The sequence below is a fragment of the Fukomys damarensis genome, unplaced genomic scaffold, assembly GCF_012274545.1.
Source record: "Fukomys damarensis isolate Sample0158 unplaced genomic scaffold, DMR_v1.0_HiC HiC_scaffold_12, whole genome shotgun sequence".
In the NCBI taxonomy this organism is placed as follows: domain Eukaryota; kingdom Metazoa; phylum Chordata; class Mammalia; order Rodentia; family Bathyergidae; genus Fukomys; species Fukomys damarensis.
The window spans coordinates 17962072-17980790 of NW_022900924.1; the positions used below are offsets into that span (position 1 = coordinate 17962072).

Genomic DNA, 18719 nt, shown 5'->3' on the forward strand with positions numbered 1-18719 from the left:
GGGTGGCATAGGGGGCGGGGCTGTGGGGAGGATGTTGGGTTAAAAAACTGCAGAGCGGGGCCAGGGATTTAGCTTAGTGGTTCTGCCAACTGCCTTGCAAGTACAAGGGCCTGAGTTCAATCCCTGGTACCAAAAAAAAAAAAAAACGGGCATGGTGGCACACGCCTGTAACCCTAGCACTGTGGAGGCTGGGTCAAGAGGATCGCTGTGAGTTCGAGACCAGCTTGGACTACATAGTGAGTCCTAGGTCAGTCTCAACTATACAGTGAGACCCTGCCTCAAAAAACAAAACAAAACAAAACATAAAAGACTGCAGAGGGCAGTGGAGCGGAGTAGGGCTGAGAGGGTGGGCAGGGCTGGGCCCAGCTGAAGAGCAGCAGCCAAAGCAGCCCTGGCTTCCCGTCCCAGGTGCCGGAGTGGGGAGTCGTGGGCTGGTGGAGCCGCTGTCCCTTGGGTGGGTGAGAGAGGCGATAGGGCTGCCTGAGTCCAGATGCACAGGCCTGGCTGCAGCCCTGGAGGTGGGGAGCAGTGCAGTGTGTAGAGGTTGTTAGAAAATAAATCCTGACCAGGTAGGATGAGCCAGTGGCAGCAGGGGTGCTGGAGCCCGAGCGCCTGGCATGGTCACTGCCTGGTGCCAGTGAGCCTGGCGCTCACAGAGGGAAGGGGCCGCTGAGCAGGGACTCGGATCTACGGCTCTGGAGTGAGCCTCTGTGCTCACTAGTTAACTCTGGTTGTGCCTGGCACGGGGGTGAACACCTGTCACCCTGGTACGCTGGGAGGCTGAGGCAGGAGGATGGCAAATTCGAACCCAGCCTGGGCAGTTCAGTGACATATTGAGATCCTGTCTCAGAGTAAAACAGGGCTAGGGATGTAGCTCAGTGTGAAGGCCCTGGGTTTAATCCCTAGTACTGCAAACAAACAAACCCCTACCAACAAAACAAACACCTCTACAGTTGTCAAGTCACTGGGGATGCTCTGGTGAACGGAGCAGGTGAGCGGGTGTGTCTATGCACCGGTAAAACTTTCTTCACAGAAACAGCGTGGCACACGCACTTTGGGAGGTTGAGGCCGGAGGATCACAAGGTCAGGTCCCACCTGGGTAACTGAGCTAGCGTTGTAGCGAGGTGGTAGAGGACGCTGTAAGTAATAAGAGGAAAAGAGGCAGCTGGAGGCTGCAGTTCACGGACACCGTGCCTAGTGCTCACAAGTGGGGCCTGGGCTAGAAATATAATTTGGGGATTCAGCTGAAGCAGAAGGCCCAGAAAATTATCATTGCGTTTTTTCCCCCCTTCAGTACTAAGGATTGAACCCAGGGGCTTTGCCTTGAACCGCATCCATTTCTTTTTTTTTTTGGTACCGGGGATCGAACTCAGGTCCTTGTGCTTGCGAAGCAGGCCACTGAACCGCTGAGCTAAATCCCTGGCCCCATTTCTTATTTTGAGATGGGGTTGTGTGCTCCCTTTGAGATGGTCAGGATGAGTTGCTCGGCTGCCCAGGCGGGACTCACACTTGCTGTCCTCCTGCCTCAGCCTCCCGGATTGCTGGGGTCCCAGGAGGGCACCTCTGCTCCTTGCTTTGGCACCGTCACTCTTAGCGGGTGTCAGAGATCTTTGTCACCCCCGTGGGGGCAGCAGGTGCCCACTGGGCAGGGTGAGGGGCCTGAGTGCAGCCTGGGGGTTCACCGGCCTGCCGCCTGCCCACAGCCCAACTGCTACGCCAAGGTGATCACGGTGGAGTCGCAGAAGAAGATCGTCATCTACTCAAAGCAGCACATCAACGTCAACGAGGAGATCACCTACGACTACAAGTTCCCCATCGAGGACGTGAAGATCCCCTGCCTCTGCGGCTCGGAGAACTGCCGGGGGACCCTCAACTAGGCCTGGTGCCGACCCACTTCAGGTGCTGTCCCCGCCCCTCTGGGCGCCCAACGCCACCGGGCCCCGCCCGCCGGCCCACCGGGAAGGGCTTCTGCCTGTCGCTGTCCCTTCCATTTCCCGAACGTGCTCCTTTCCGGACCTTTGTCCCCTCGGACACAAACCTGCGTCTATGTCCGGCCCCCTCCGGCCCGGTCCCTTGCCGTGGATGCTGCTATGTCGTGTATCCTCTCCTCCCCATCCTGTCTAGGAAGAGACATTCTAACCGTTGAAATGTGAAGGCAGAATCAGAGCGGGCAGCGGGGGGCTGCAGAGGCCTGGTGGGGCGTCCACCTCCCGACCTCATCGCCCCTTCCCGGGTGGCCGACCGCGCCGCCCACGCCCCAGTCCTTGGGTTCGATGTTTACTTTCTCATTCGGATGCCAGCAACGAGGGAGCCCCGGGGACCCCAGTGCGGGTGGGGCGCTGGGACGGCATCCCCGGTCTGCTGCCCTCGCGGGCAGGGCAGGCGGGTCCCTGGCCCGCCACACGGGTTGCCTGACCGCGCGCATGTGGCATTTTTGTGGATAAGCTTCCTGCTCCCCCGCCACCGGCAGCCCCTACCCCAGAGCTGTGCTAGAGCATATTTATTTTCGGAGTGAGCAGTTTATTTCTCCCAGAGAAAGGAAAAATCTTGCAGAAGATTTTAAAACTCAGATCTAAGTCTTTGACAGTTATTTTTACCCCCTTTCTTCCTCTCCCATCCTTTTCAGAGTTTATTTCCAGGAATTTATTTTTTTTCTTGTGCGTGTATAAAATCAAAGCGAAGGGGGAAAAATAGGTTTTTGAAGTTCAGAACCAACTTCTGTATATAGACTGCCATAAAGGACTTTTTCTTGGGGACATTGTTTCTTGTAGAAACATGTGGGAAGACTTTTTTTGCTCATTTCTTTGTACTTCAAAAAAAAAAAAAAAAAAAAGACACACAAAAGCAAGCCCCTCCCCGAAAGCAGAGCAGGCGTGTAGATAATTTCCGGGGCGAGAGGCCCGGTCCTCACCAAGACGCCACCGTGCCACCCTGCGGACGTCGGTGCCTCTGGTATCTCAGCTTGTGTCAAGCTTTGTTATCATGTAAATTCTGTACAAAGAATTGTTATTTTTCTCTTTTTTGTTGTTGTTGGTGATTCTGTTGTGTGTATGTGTGTGTGTGTGCGTGTGTTTTTTTAATTCCCCTCAGGCCCTCTCTGTTTGGAACTGGGCCCCTCGGTTTTCAAGGTCGAGGAAACCCGGGGCCTTAAGGTAGAGGGGAACCTGGGCACAGCAGCGACCTTCTCTTCCCACTGCAGTTTTCTGCCTAATTGTGCAGCCAAGGAAATACTTATTTTTCACACAAGGAAATGGTGTAGTGTGTAGAGACAGCTGATTTAAGTTATTTGTGCAGCCCCCAAGGGGCTGTCTTAGTCCTGTCCCCCTTTGGAGAAGTGGGGGACGACTCGAGGAAACCAGGGAACCCCACCTGAGCTCTCCCCCAGCCCCACCCTGCCCTGCCACAAGGCCCGGGCCCCTCTTCCCGAGTCCTCGAGCACCCCAAGAAGTGTGCAAGAACCCACGTATGTGTTGGCCCATTCTCCCCTCAGAGCCTTTGTTTGCATTGAACAAATCTCTACTTTTGAAGTATTGGGGATTCCTGCTTTTTTGCTTTTCTTCTTTTTCCTTTTCTCTCCTTCCCTCCTTCTGCAAAGAAGAGAACGGATAAACTTTAGGGTTGTTTGTGCGTAGACTCTGCCATCCGTATGTAACTTGTTTTGAAGAGAAGTGTTTCCGTTGTGGGTGTGTCTTGCTGTAAATATTTGTTCATATTTTTGTGAATTCAATACTATGTACCATTGTATTATAGTAACTTTTATAAAGCAAACCATAAATATACTGACTTTTCTTACAGACACGCCGTCTCTCTTGCTCTCCTCTCTCCCTCTCCTCCTGACTCTTTCTGTTGAGTGTGGACGCCGCTCACCTCTCACCAGGAGGTGGGCAGGCAGGAATGTGGGCTGAGGTCCCCTTCACACCATGGCTGTCACTCTTGGTCCGAACACGGAGTCTGTGCACTGGCCCCGATCATGTCAGACTGAACCTTAAGGCTTTGAAATTTTCCTTGTAGATTTATTTGAAATAAGACCTTAGGAATCCATTTAGGAAACTAGATCAGTTATCCTGTTGGCATCTCTAGAATTTGATTCCTTAAAAACGTTTCACAGTAGTCGGGCCTGGTGTCCTACGCCTATAATCAATCACAGCACTCCGGGAGGCTGAGACAGGAGCACCACAAGTTAGAGCCCAGCCTAAGCAATTTAGCGGGACCCTGTCTCAAAAGATGAAAACAGGGCTCAGGAGGTAGCTCCATGAAGGCCCTGGGTTCAACCCCCAGTATTGAGGGAAAGTTGAACCCTGGTCTGCGTTTGACAGGCACCGCTGGGGGAGCTGGTCCCTGGCTGTGGTGAGGTGGCTAGACAACGATGTGGAAGAACACACATGAAGTCTTGGCAGCAAGCAACACGGCTGGCAGATGCCGGGCCTGCCCTCTTCCACAGCAACATGAATGACACCCTGAGACTTTTTCCCGGCAAACTGGCCAGCGCCAAAAGTTACCAACTACTCAGAGTAGATGGGCAGGAGGCCATGGGAGGTGGAACAGCTACAGTCTTTAGGGGGAAAAAATGAGATATTGACAAGCAAGGTTTGAAAATAAGCTGGGTGTGGTGGCGCAAGGCTGTAATCCTAGCACTTGGGAGGCTGAGGCAGGAGATTGCTGTAAGTTCGAGGCCAGCCTGGGCTCCATAGTGGGTTCAAGAGCGGCCTCAACTGCATAGTGAGATCCTTGTCTCAACCAACCAGTCAATCATAAAAACACACAAAAAGCCTTAGTCCAAATTTCCACTGTCAGGAATAGAGCCCCATCAAGCATAAGGGATGGTGTATAAGGGTGTTCTTTGCAGCTGCGTTAGTTGGAGCACTGGAATGAAAGCAGAGATGCCTGTTACTGTTGGGCTGATTCTAGGAATTGTGCATCCAGGGTGATCCTACTGTGGATGGATTCATGGGCAAAGAGGAAGCTGGGTTGGGCCTGAGCCAGTAAAGACAAGGTACCTCTGAGCCATTCCTCGTTCAACCAGTATTTTATTTTTTATATATATTTTTAGACAGGATCTTGTCATGTTCAGGGTGGCCTTGAACTCAAGGATCCTCCTGCCTCAGCCTCCCAAGTGCTAGGATTACAGTTGTTGTACCACTGTGCCTGGTTTCCACCAACATTTTTTTTCTGGTACCTGGAATTGAACTCGGGACTTTGCACTTGACAGGCAGATGGGATGCCACTGAGTAAATCCCTGGCCCTCCACCAATATTTATTAAGCACCCACCATGCTATGTGTCAGATACCACTCCAGGTACAGTGATTGCAAGAGTGAAAAGTACACACCTCCTGTCTTCCCTGGATTACATGCTTGCGGGTGAGCACAAGCAACGTGAAGAATAAATGCTACAGTAAGAAAGAGTTAAGAGTGGCCACTGGGGAGCTGGCGTGAAATTTGAAATGGAGTGGTCAGGGGAGTCTGCGGGGCTGACATTTAAACAAAGCTTAGAAGGAAAACACACTAACCCTGTGGATATCTGCAAGAAGGGTCCAGGAAGGAGGGACTGCTGTGCAAAAGCCCTGAGGCAGGGAGAGCAAGGGGGCCTGGTGGCTACAGGGAGTGGGGAAGCTGAGGGGTGCTAGGGAAGGCAGGTGACAGCTCTGAAGACCAGGGTCCTGGAATTTGTATGTGAAGTAGCTCGCCTTTCTAAAATGGTCACTTGTTTGGGTGCAAGCAAAGTAAGTACACGTGCAAGCCAGGTTTGGCCCAGAAGCCACCACTTTGCAACTTCCGGTTACCGAATTCCCCTTTGCACATGGGGTGTCGGGGGGCACAGGACAGCGGCAGGAGAGTTTTGCATGGGTCGGGACCTGCTCCTCTTGGTTCTCACTGTGTTTTCATTTCTGAAGTTAGGATTCCAGACACCCTGACCTTTCCCTTTCTCATCTGGAAAAGAAAATCCCGACCCCCCACCACCATAATTCCCACTCCGTCCTGGCACCGAGGTCCACCTTCACCTGGTTCTGAGCCGACCAGGGGGGAGGAGTAGGGAGCAGCTAAAGCAGAACAAACTAAATTTGCCCCACCCCCCTCCTCAAACTAGCAATTGTGTTTGTTCTGTGCTGGGCTTGAACTCAGGGCCTGCAGCTTGCTACCTGCACTACCACTGAGCTACAGTCCTGGCTCTCGCTCATCTCTGCTTCTGAAGAAATTTTCTTCCAATGGTTTGGGGATCACTCTTCTCCCAGATGCCTCATTCTGTTTGTTTTGTTTGTTTTTGGTGCCTTCGATTGAACTTGGGACCTTGTGCTTGTGAGGCAGGTGGCAGCACCACTGAGATAAATCTCTGGCTGTTTGTGTGTTTTGAGACACGGTGTCACCATGTAGTTCAGGCCAGTCTTGAGCTGTAGCCCAGGGTGACCTCAAATTTGTGGTGAGCCTCCTGCCTCAGCCTCCCATGTGCAGGGATTACATCACTCCCAGCTTCACACATAACCTGCTTCCTTGTCGGCACTTACAATGATGGTTACTGCCTGTCCTTTCCTCTAGAGTGGAGGTCTCCTGTCCCCCCAGTTCCAGAAACGCCTGTGGCACCCGCCCCTGCCCCGGTCGCGCTGAGCCGCTGGGAACCCCTAACTCGGGCGCGGGCCCTGCGCTCCCTCTGGCGGCGAATGGCCGCCACTGCTCCTCGCCGGGCACAGACACCAGACAACTGACACCGCCTCTTTCCCAGGCCGCTTTACTCGAAAGGGTGGAGCTAGCGTGAGGACCACCACGGGGGCGTGGCAACAAGAGGGCGTGGCCAATGGGAGAGGCCGTAGCGTAAGCGTGACCGGGTAGGCGGGGCCTACAAGCCGGACTCCACTCCATTGGTCTCCACGTCGGTGAGGTTGCCCCTCAGGTCCTGCTCCGCCTCGAAAGCCTTGAACAGCGCGTTGAAGTTGCCGGCTCCGAAGCCCTGGAGCAGGGAGGGCAGATGAGCTGGGACCCCACAGAATCTGCCCTGTGACCAAGGGGCCGTGCTGGGTCGGCCTACCTGGTGGTTGTGGCGCTGGATGACCTCCAGGAAGAGCGTGGGCCGGTCCTGCACGGGCTTGGTGAAGATCTGCAGCAGGTAGCCCTTCTCGTCGTAGTCCACCAGGATCTTCAGCTCCTGCGGCACAGGGGGCTCCTCAGCGGGGCTGCCCACCCTCTGGCCTGCTCGGTGGGACCCAGAGCCAGGAAAAGACCGGGTCCGTCTCCAGCCACCTCCAGGTTTGTTCCCACAGGGGCTGCCACGGCCTAAGCCGCCCTCCGGACTGCACTTTCCTCTGATCTTGGCTGGACACGACAACCTCCCTCTGACCTTAAATTAGATCACGCCACTCATTTATTTTTAATTTTCATTATTTATTTACTTAATTTATTTTGAGGTCTGGAGATTGAACCCATCATGGCCTTTACACTTAACTACATCCCTAGTCCCTTTAACATTTTTATTTATTTTTGTTGTGAGACAAGGTCTCACCAAGGCATTAAATTGCCTAGGTGAGGCTCAGACTTGCCTCAGCCTCCCAGAATGCTGGGATTACAAGTGTGCATCACCACACCCCACTTGTCACTCCTGTTTAAGAAGAGGCCCTGGGCAGCCGGGTGTGGTGTCGCACACCTGTGATCCCAGCTCTCCAGCGGCTGAGGCAGGAGGATCATCAGGAGTTCCAGGGCAGCCCGCGCTACACATCGAGAGCCTATCTCAAAAAAAAAAAAAAAAAAAAAGGAGGCCCTGGATTCAATCCCCAACATGCCCAGAACTGCCCTGTACAAACTCTTCCAATGGAAATTGGAATTAGGATGTGTTGTTGGTGAGAATGCGTAATAAATAGTGCAGCTACACTGGAAAACAGGCTAGCAGTTTCTCGAAAGGTTGAACATAAAGTTACCATGTGACCCTGTGTTCCATTCCCAGATATATACTCAGAGAAGTGAGAACACAGGTGCTCAAGACCTTTTACACCTATGTCCAAGCAGCCAATAATTTGTGACAGCCAAAAACAGGAACAACCCATGTACCCACCAGCTGCGGAATGGATAAACTACATGTGATCTTTCCATATGGTGGGATATTACTCAGCAGTAAAAAGAAATTAAACACTGATACAAGCTTTCAGTTCACTGATACTGAACTTTCAGCCAGCAGTGGTGGTGCATGATGGTAAATCCCAGTACTCCTGCCTCAGGAATTTGGTGAGACCCTGCTTCAAAATAAAAATAAAAAGTGCGGAGGTTGTAGTTCAGTGGGAAGGTCCTAGGTTCAATCCCCAGGGTGCAAAAGAAAAAAAGCGGGGAGGGGGTGGACTTTGAAAACATTACTCTAAGTGGAAAAAGCCATCACAACAGACCATATTGTCTGAATCCACTTATATGAAATGTCTAGAATAGACAAATCTGTGAGCTCAAAGGTAGATTAGTGATTGCCTAGGGCTGGGGTAAGGGACAAGGAAATGGGGTTGGGTAAGAGGATTGGGGGGGCGATAAAAACATTCTAAAATCGATTTTGATGATAGCTGCATAACACAGCAAACAGCTATAAACTATTGAATTGTTCACTTTAAAAGGGTGGCATCTTTATGTGCTTTCTGTGCCAATAAAACTGTTAAAAACAAACCAACAAAACTTCCAGTGGTTTCTGAGCACCGAAGATCAGAATTCAGTCACTAACAGCCTACAAGAAGAATCAGCCTCTGCCTACCTCCTGCCCTAGGTCACTTCTCTAAAGTACCTTCATCCATGGGAGACACCTGGAGCCTGCTCAGCCTGCCTCAGGGCCTTTGCACCTGCGATCCCCTCTGCCAGAAATGCTATTTCCCCAGCCTTTCTCATGACCAGAGCCCTCTCATTGTATACATTCCAGTTAAATGTACCTTCTCAGAGAGGACTTCACTGACTTTCTAGTAGTCATCCCAGGCTGCATTTTATTTTATTTTATTTTGAAGCCGGGCCTTGCTATGTAGTCAGGCTGAGCTTGACCTCACTATGTAGCCCAATCCAGCCAATTCAATTGCTTGAATTTGAAGCAATCCTGCTACCTCAGCCTCCCGGAATTATAGGCGTGCACCACTATGCCTGGCTCTGCCTTTTAACTTTTGTGTGGCACAATCTCCCTCTCTCCCTCTCCCTCCCCCTCCCTCGGACCCTGGCCCCCTATCCCCTCCCAGCATGTAGCTCCTGTGCGCACCTGGCCTGGTTTTCCCCATGGCTGCCACGGGGTAGGGGCTTGTGTTTGGGGCCAGCTGGAAGTTGGGGTCCCCCTCACCTCCAGCATGTCGATGCTCTCCTTCACCTGGACCTTGGCCGATTTGAGGTTCTCCCGAAGCTGCTTGTAGTACGTGGATGGTACAGCCAAGAACTCCACTCCTCGTTCACGCAAGTGGCGAATCTGGCAGAGCCGGGCAGAGGTTGGCTACTGGTCCACACCGGGCCCAGCTGGGTGGTGTTCCAGAGTTACCAGCTTGGATGGACAATAATGGCTTCCTCCTCGCTTCCCCATCCCCTGCTTTATTTTCCCCCAGAGCACTCAGCATCATGTTTATTCTACCTATTCTGCTTATCACCTCCATATGGGCAGAAACCACTTGTTACCACATTTCCGTGAAACAGTGCCTGCCACATAGTAGGTGCTCAGTAAACACCGAGGAGTGAGTTGAGTGAATAAATGCAGCCGCCAAGGTCATGCAGTGAACTCTTGGTTGGGCCAGGATCAAATGGGACAGTTGGACTCAGTTTCCCTAAGAGCTGGACCCACAGACCCAGGATATTTCACTTGGCTAAAAGGCGATGACGGATCTTGCAATCTAATATCCTCATTTTCAAAGTAAGGCACCTGAAGCTCAGAGGGGGCACCGAACCCCCGGCAGACACACAGCAAGGCACAGGATCACAATCCTCAGCGTGTCTGCAGAGGCTGAGCCCTGGCGGGGCGAGGTGGCCCTGGCCACACAGCAGTGGCAGGAACTGGGAAGGGAGCCCCGCCATCCTCCAGGCCCTGGCCCGTCCCCCTCCATTTGCAGTTGTCCCTGGGGCCTCAAGAGCAGGGCGGAGTAGCTAACCGAGGTGATGATGTCCTGGGTCCCGAGAGCGATGTGCTGCACTCCAGCGCCCCCATTATAGTCCACGTATTCCTAGGAGGGGAGCGAGGAGGCCGCTGTCCCTGGCTCTGGCACCCCAGCCCTGGCCCTGGACGCGGCCTCCAGCCCCTGCTCTCCACCTGGATCTGCGACTTCTTCTTGCCTGGAGCCGGCTCGTTAATGGGCATCTTGATGGACTCCTCGTAGTTGGTGACCACGATGGAGCGCAGGGAGCTGTACTCTGTGTGCACCTGCGTGTCGTCCACGGACCAGAAGCGGTGGAACTGCAGGCTCCTCAGGTACCTGTGGGCGGCCAGCAGGACTTGTCGTGCTGAGTGCCAGCCTGGGCTGGGCCCCCACCCCTTTTCTTCCTTCTGGAAAATGTCCCTGACAGGCTCCAGATCGGGGCAGCGACCATAACCTCATGGATTTGTCCCTCACCCTGACAGGAGTCCTCCGAGTGTCTTGTAATAAAGTAGATTTTCTTGTTGCATTTTGTTGTTTTTGAGACAAGGTCTCACTATGTAATTCAGGCTGGCCTTGAACCCACTATGTAGCCCAGGCCAGGGATTGAGCTCGGGGTGATCCTCCTGCCTCAGCCTCCCCAGTACTGGGCTTACACCACCATGCCCTGTCTGCTCCGGTCTTCTCAGTGCAGTTTTACAGTGAATGAATAACTCAGTAGGCTCGGGTTGGCCTCCTCCTGTCTCGCACTGTCCCACGTAAGCCAGAACTCAGAACCGGGGCAGTCGGCCCAGGTGGAGGACAGGCTCACCATTCCGAGGCAGATACCATCTCCTGATCTGGCTGGTTTCCCACAATGTGGTCGATCATCTCCAGGCTGCAGCTGGGGCTGGGAAAGGAAAGGGCTGGGGGGTGAGAAGGCTGCCCCCTACCTCGGGCTGCGCTCCGACCACTCTGTAATATCGGCTCTTCTCGTGGGCCGGCACTTTGTATTGTGAACACATTAGCTGTTAAGATCCCATTTTGCAGATGAAGAAACTGAGGCATAGAGAAACGAGGTGGCCCACCAAGGTCGCATGGCCATGAAGCGGCAGAGGCGGGATCTGAACCCGAGCAGGCTGGTGGCACAGCCCCAGCTCGGGAAGCCCAAGCCCATGGAGGAGCAGGGCCGTGGCTTCCCCACCCCACTCACAGCTTGGCGAGTAGAGGGTCCTTGGCTCTGGGGGCCTCGAATCCGGGCAGGAAGCTGCCGGAGTAGTTCACCTTCTCCACCAGGGTGTGCGTGGTGTCCCCGTACTGTGGCGGAAGCAGCGGCTCAGCTCCGGCGGGCCAGGGCGTGGGGCTCCCGCCTCTGCGGGTGCGGGGCGGGCATGTGGAGGGGTGACCCGGGCCCTGCTTCTCAGGGGGTCCCGACAGCTCCCGAGGCCAACTCACCGTCTGCAGCACAGCGAACTTCACTTTCCCAAACTTGTCCTGCTCCACCCACGGCTCCCGCACGACCTTGGCGCCCCTTTCCCTGGCTTTCTGCAGGGGAGACCGGGTGGCAGGACCGTGAGGGCCTTAGGGCCCCCACCCCTGCTGCTGCTCCAGCTGGGCGACCTTGGGTGGCCCTGACTCAACTGGGGGCCCCAGCCAGCTTCAGCCAATACCCCCCATGCCACACCTGTGCCTCGGGCTCATTGGGCAGGCAGGGAAACTGAGGCCTCGGCTCAGAGTCAGGGCAAAGCACACAAGCCTGTGGGAAGTGAGGGTGTACCCTGCCTCTCGTAACACACTGTTGCCCCCTCTCCCGGCCTCAGTTTTTCTCTCTCTAAAAAGAGGGGGCAGGCCAATTGTACACACCTGTCATCTCAGGTACTTGGGAGGCTGGGGCAAGAGGATCACAAGTTTGAGGCCAGCCTTGACAATTTAGTGAGACCTTGTCTCAAAATAAAAAGCGCTGGGCCGGGTGTGGTGGTGCACACCTGTAATCCCAGCACTCGGGAGGCTCAGGCAAGAGGATCGCTGTGAATTCGAGACCAACCTGGGCTACATAGTGAGTTCTGGGTCAGTCTCAACTACACAGTGAGACCCTGTCTCAAAAAAAAAAAAAGCACTGGGGATTTAGCTCAGTGGTACAGCACCCCTGGGCTCAGACCCTGGTGCCAGGAAAAAAAATTTTTTTGGATAAGAGCACAAACTGATTTTTTTGTTTTGTTTTGTTTTATTTTTTAGATAGGGTCTTGCTATGTAGCCCAGGCTGCTCCGAACTCATGATGAGTCTTCTTTGAGGTTCCAGGCCTTGAACTCATGATGAGTCTTCTGCCTCAGCCTCCTGTGCTATGTTTATTTGTTGTTTTTGTTTGTTTGGTACCAGGGGTCAAACCTGGGTCCTTGTGCTTGCGAGGCAGGCGGCAGAACCACTGAGCTAAATCCCCAGCCCCTGCCTCAGGCTCCTGGGCGCTGAGATTACTGGTGGGTCCCAGCACACCTGGCCTCCCTAAACTCCTCCTAAGCACTGTGTTGGGTTCAGCGTCTTGCTCCAGAAATGCTGTGTGATGGGTTTCCTCTTTTAATGACTCAGTGAGGCAGGGGCTGATTCCGTTCTACAGAAATGGAAACAGACTCTAAATGAGGACATGCAGTTAGCCCTGGCAGGCCAGCTGTCAGTGGAGCTCAGGTGGGTCCCAGCCTGGCCAGGATCCCTGTGGCGCCAGCAGTGGAACTCTGCACCCCGCCCCAGGCCAGATGGGCTGCTGTCACCTGCACGATGTAGTCACAGTCTTCCACCTCGAAGCCAATGTCCTTCACGCTGTCCCCGTGCTTCGCCAGGTGCTCGCCCATCTCTGGGGATGGCAGCGGAAATGACCCGGGGCCTCGGGGCCCAGCCCCATCCCAGGCCCCTCACTAGCCGGAGCCCACTCCCAGGGCAGCATTGTCACCCCGGCCCTCACCTCTGTTCCAGGGGTTCAGTGGTGAGGAGAGGACAAACACAATCTAAAACAGAGGAGAAGGGCTCGAGTGAGGGCGTAGGCACAGCCCAAAGCACCCTGAGACCCTGTAGAGCAGAAGGACCCAGCCTCATGGGACGCCTGGATCACAGGGTGTGTGGCTCCTCCTGCCAGCTGGTGCCCAGAGATTGAGAACCTCTGAAGCCCTGGGCCAGGCTGAGAAGGAGGCTGAACCCGGAAGGTCTCAGATGAAAGGCTGCACATAAGGCTGAACTGTGCATCCTGGAACCACAAGCTACATCCCTACTCTTTTTATTTTGAGATAGTTCATGTTAAGTCGCCCAGGCTCAAATTTGCAACCCCGGTTTCAGCCACCCAGAATGCAGGGATTAAGGGATTACAGGCGTGCAACACTGTGCATTTCCTGGGATTGAACTAGGGTCCTTGTGCTTGCCTGGCAGGCCGCGGATCCACTGAGCTAAATCCCCGGCCCCCCAAAAAAGTTTTTTTGACACAAGGTCTCACTATGTAGCCCAGGCTGGCCTCAAACTTGCAACGATCCTCCTCCCTCAGCCACCCGACTGCTGGGGTCACAGGCGTGCGCCACCAGGCAGGGCCCACTGTGCATTTTGAAGCAGACGTGCTCCAGGTGGACCGAGGGCGGGACCCACCTGGCCCTGCTTAATCACGTGGCTCGCCACCTCCCGCGAGCCCGTCTCCAGGCCCCTGTAGGCCAGGGGCTCGAAGCCCATCTTGCTGCAGTAGAAGGCGGCGGCCTGGAGGACAGGGGCAGCGGGGCTTCTGAGGGTGGAGCCCTTCCTGGGAGTCCCCAGAAGACAGCTCCGCCCCCAGTGCCGAGACCCTGCAGGAAAAGGCTGCTCTCCGCCTTCCCCCGGTTTGCGGCCAGGATCCGCGCTCCACGGTGGTTTCGCAATGAGGCCGGCACCGGCTCCCACCTGGCTGCCCTGCCCTCCAGCGAGCCAATCCCCGCCGCCCGCCCCGCTCTGCCCACGCCACCCGCCGCTGCTACCTGCTTGGCGTTGCCCACCCAGAAGGTCACGGAGTGGAAGTGGAGGAACCGACCCCTCTCGGGCTGCAGGAGAAGACAAGAGGCAGAGCCAGGACCCCGGAAGTGAGAGGGGTCCTCTGACACCTGCGTTACCACGGCCTCAGATCCTAGGAGGAGCTTAATCCCACCTTGCCTGGCTTCATAGAATGCATCTCACATGGAAAGTGAGCTCTAGGGGTGCAGGATGCGGAGGCCCCCTCAAAAGGCAGGTGGTTTTCAGGAAGGAAACAGCTTTTGGGGGGAAGGAAACAGCTCTGAGTTGGAGCAGCATGATTTTTTTTTTTTTTTGAGACAGGTCTCATTATGATGCTGAGGCTGCCATGGAACTCGCGGAGATCCTCCTGCCTTGGCCTCCTAAACGCTGGAATTAGGCATGTGCCACCAGCAGCATGCATTTTAAGGTAGACTTTAACTAGACCCTCCAGACAGGATCAAGAGATTAGCAGGGATTTAAGAAGAGTTTTTCAGTAGGTGATGTTGAGAGTCCAGCTGGGGGTGAGGTGCTGGGGGAGCCCGGGATTGGTTCAAGCATGTGCACCCGCAGATGTCAGGTGCCACCGTCCTTACTCCTCTTGTGCTCTGGGTGCCGTCCTGGTCTCTTGTCTCCCAAGCCTGCTCTAGACCTGGCCCCCACATTCCCCTCCTGCTAACCTTCGCTCCTTTGTCGCTGTAAGTAGTCTAGGGAGAAAGAGAGGGACAGTGAGGCTGGGTGCTCCAACCCCGGGACCCTGGGAGGTCTCGCCGCAGATGGTCACCCTGGGGAGGCCCTTACCATGGTCGGTCGTGATCACGCTTTCCGCTGGACTTTGACAGGAGGCCCGGGCCTCCTGGACAGAGCTATTTACCTCCTGGCCTCTGGGGGGCGGGGACTGGGGCTCACCCTAAAGGCCCTGCCCGGAGGCTGCCAGGTCCCAGGATGGGTGGCGCTTGTCCTGCCAGATAGGGTAGAACCCCCCAGGTAAGAAGCCAAGTCCAGGACCCGGGTGAGGACTGTGATCTGTACTGTCAGATCCAAAGCTCAGAGGCCTTGGCCTCTTAGGTTCGGGGTGGGGGTAACTTCAGTGTTGCTACTTGGGGGGCTCGGGCAACAATTGGGGCCTAGTCTTAAAGCCCTGCTTGCAAAGTACAGGGCTTTGCAATCTGGCCCTGCTGCTGACTGAGTGACCGAGGAAAGTCACCAACCCCCAGCCTCAGTATGCCAGTCTGTAAGGTGGGAACGATTAATAGCATGATGGGCTGTTCTGTGAGCTAAAGCTTGGAACGGGAACTGGCACACGGTGTAGAGCCCACAGACTTTTATGATCTGTTTCTTTGGGATTTGAAGGGGGCTGATGGAGACCAGTGGCCCTCAGAGGCATGGCTGTAGCTGAGTACTGGGATGGAGTCGCGCTCTTGGCCCTGCCCAGGACCCAGCACCCCGCACCCCGAGCACTGGGAAGCTAAAGGGGATGGCCCTGGGGAGCACAAGGCCCAGGGCTGCTCACCCAGCATCCCCCACCTGAGTCCTCGGGTCTTGCTTCCCGAAAGATGGAGGGGGTGACTGCTGGCATTTAGCCGAGGGCTCCAGGACCATGGACCTGCTGCACACCTGTCCCTAGAAACCTGTCACTGCTTTGACAGCGGAATGTGTGGCCAACTGCCTGGGGGTGGGGGTGCAGGGCGGTGACCTTTTTCAGGCTGAGCGCTTGGCAAGTGGCAGAGTAGAACTGGATTGGGAACTGGCTAATTCCAACCCCAGGACTCACACTTTAAATTGCTGTGTGGTCCTCTGTACAAAGGGGAGCTACTGACGACCCTGCCAGAAAGATGGGGAAACAGACCCGGAGCAGCAAAACCCCTGTCCCCAAGGTCACAGAGCTGATGAGAACGGAGATCCAGACTCCACCTGTTAGATTTGGGGCTTCTTTTTTCTTTTACTTTTGAAACAGGGTCTTGCTATGTAGTTCAGGCTGCCCTTGAACTCACTGTGGAGCCCAGGCTGGACTCACACTCGAGGTGATTCCGTGCAGGATACAGGCGTGCACCACCACAACAGGCTTCCCTCACCGCCCATCCAGCCATCTCCCTTTCCCTGACTTTTCTGGACAGTTCAGGCGGCAGGTGTGGTAGCCCCGGGTCCTTATTACTCTGCCCATCCCAGGGGACTGGCAGACTTCTCCCCATGTGCACTTCAGCTCCCCAAGTCTGTTTCCACCCAAGAAAGCTGGGGCGGGGTTTACAGGTCCAAAAGCCTCCAGTGGCAAAGAGGGGCCCAGTGTGGCCCGTGTGACCTCCCCAGTCGCACAGGGACAGCTTGTTCCTTGTTCCCTGTGCCTCCCTGTTGGAGTCCGGCCTGCACACAGGTCAAGGTTCGCTGCTCCAGAAGCAAAGCAGGGTGGCACCAGCGCTCCTCCCGGCACTGGTGTGACTTTGTCCTTTGCCCCTCTGGAGGTGTGACCCATGGCAGGGAGAGCTGGAAGCCCTTGCCTGGTGTCCTCCAGAAACTGACTCCTCTGCTGATTTTGCTCTGTGTCCTTTTGCTGTAATAAATCACAGTCTTGGTGTGGCTGTCAGTTGGGTTCTGTGAATCCTTCTAGTGAATCAGCAAACCTGGGGGTGGTCGTGGGGACCCCTGAGGCAGCAGGGGTGGGAGTCGTCAGACCCCGACTCACTGAAATATGGCGAAGGCATTGTTGGGGAAAGAAAGGACACAGAGGGCGTCATGAGTATGAGATTCTGGCCGCGCGTTGGCCGGCTCTTTCCTTCATTCCGCTCCTGCTGGGAGCAGGCAGCTCCGGTCTGAGCCCTGCTGGGCTTCACAGATCCTAGTGCCCCAGGACCTCGGTGATCCGAGCCTCCCCTGGGCGAGGCGGAGGGTCCCGTGCTCAGGGACGGGGCTTCATTGCTCTGCTTCTTTTGCTGATCCCTCCTGCCATGTGCTTCCCGCCTGTTTCAGCCAGCTTGGGAGGGCTCATCACGGGGACTGCATTTGTCCCACCCGCTCCTGGCAGATCAGACTCTCGGCTTCCCCGGGGGCCTCGCTACTGCTCACGGTTCCCGCTCAGTGGCTGTTTGAAGCGGTGCCCTGATGGCCTGGTCTGCACCCTTCGCCTGGCTCTGGTGCATTCCATTCTGGGCCAGCTGTCACCATCTTTTCTAAAGGCTGCTCAGGTCCCCAGCCAACTGGGTGCCTGTGGACTCTGTGTCCTGGCTGCCAGCTCCCTGCCCACTCTGTTTTGTTTCCCCTCAGCACCAGGCAGCAGAGGTGAGGACCAAAGGACTGACGTGATCATGGATTGGAAGCTCCAGGGAGAAACTGTGGCTGGGCCAGCGACACTGGCCCCGTGAAAAGCACCCCCCACCCCGCCCCGCTGTTGTAAACTACAAAAACGTTATGAGGTCCTACTCGGAAAGTGGCATCTTCACAGCAGGCTAGAGTCGGAGATGAAACCCAGTATTCCCAGACAGGGTTGAACAAGGCACCATTTTGGGAAGGGGTTGTTTAAGGCTGAGCCACAGATTAGAGAGGAACTCTACTATAGAAGTTCCAGGGTTACCTGTCCACAGGACTGGGTGAGATACAGTCACGGGAGACAGCTGTGGAGAGGACGTGGGCTACCCTGTGAAGTTTAAATGGGGGAGGAAGCCAGGTGTGGTGGTACACACCTCTGATCCCAGCACTGGGGAGGCTGAGGCAGGAGGATCACCATGAGTTCAAGGCCAGCCTGGAATACCTAGTAAGACTCTGTCTCAAAAAGCAAACAAACCAAAACCAAAACCTTAGGCCTTAAGGAAATGGGCCTAGCTCTGCATGGCGAGAAACCAGACACAACCAACATGGATTTCAGAGGTGGCTGGATCTGAAGATGTTGGCAGTAAGTCCAGCAGTCTGCTTGAACTTCCACTCTGTTGCCTGTATCCAGCAGAGACCAATGGTCTGATTGCTTTCCATATCAGCCTACATGATCAAGGATTTACCTAGGGTTGGATGGTTGCCACGGTCTGGGGTGCGTGGACAGAGGGAGTTCTTGGGGCCGGGCACCTCCCAATCCCACAGGCCATAACGCTAGGTGAAGAAAATCATGACTTGCTGGATTCTAAGACTGTCCATTCTCACCTCTGCTGTTTGATATAGTACTTGAAGCATTAGCCAGAGCAGCCAGGTGAAAGAAATAAAATGGATATGTAAGGAAAGGAAGAAGTCAAATTATCATGATCTGCACATGATATGATCCTCTCCATAAAAGAGCCAAAAAAATTCCTCCAAAAGATTCCTAGAACTAATAACCAAATTCAGCAATGTAGCAGGATTCAAAATCAACACAGAAAAACCCATAGCATTCCCCTACACCAAAAATAAACTCACTGAGAAAGAAATTAGGAAAGCAATGCCATTCTCAATAGCGTCAAGAAAAATGAAATACCTGGAATTAACCTAACCAAGGAAGCGAAAGAGCTCTACAACAAAAACTACAGTGCTCCGAAAAAGGGGATCAAAGTGGACATCAGAAAATGGAAAGATGCCCCCTGCTCCTGGGTAGGCAGAACCAATAGTGTCAAAATGACCATAGTTCCCAAACTGAGACCCTATGGTTCCTCTCCAGCACCAAAAGCAGACAGGCCTGGGTGGGAGGAGGTAAAATTTTTTTAAATTATTGCGTTAGACTACTAAAATTTTTCTGTTTCTTTCC

At 54.5% G+C, this 18719-nt stretch overlaps 2 protein-coding genes across 7 annotated transcripts in view; one reads left to right on the top strand and one right to left on the bottom strand.

Annotated features, from left to right (window-relative positions):
• Setd1b (SET domain containing 1B, histone lysine methyltransferase) overlaps window positions 1-3020 on the top strand; it is a 21776-nt gene extending 18756 nt beyond the window's left edge. The window contains exon 19 of the mRNA XM_033762679.1: window positions 1704-3020. Coding sequence (XP_033618570.1) covers window positions 1704-1877 — 174 coding nt within the window. The 3' untranslated portion in view covers window positions 1878-3020. The remainder of the gene's footprint in view (window positions 1-1703) is intronic.
• Window positions 3021-6705: 3685 nt separating this feature from the next.
• Hpd (4-hydroxyphenylpyruvate dioxygenase) lies at window positions 6706-14901 on the bottom strand. Of its 6 annotated transcripts, none has more exons than XM_010604388.2 (14): window positions 14822-14900; window positions 14617-14727; window positions 14011-14073; window positions 13652-13756; window positions 12984-13026; window positions 12793-12875; window positions 11485-11574; window positions 11243-11346; window positions 10862-10939; window positions 10227-10389; window positions 10069-10140; window positions 9276-9398; window positions 7020-7136; window positions 6706-6941 (listed from the first exon to the last, which is right to left on the bottom strand). In XM_010604388.2, exons 1-14 carry the CDS (start codon window positions 14822-14824, stop codon window positions 6831-6833), a joined length of 1266 nt encoding a protein of 421 aa, XP_010602690.1. In that variant the 5' UTR covers window positions 14825-14900; the 3' UTR covers window positions 6706-6830. The 6 variants fall into 6 exon arrangements, with proteins under 6 accessions (XP_010602690.1, XP_010602691.1, XP_010602692.1 ...); XM_010604389.1 differs by having other exon boundaries at window positions 14701-14727; window positions 14822-14889; XM_010604390.3 differs by lacking the exon at window positions 13652-13756 and having other exon boundaries at window positions 14822-14901.
• Between the last annotated feature and the right edge of the window lie 3818 nt (window positions 14902-18719).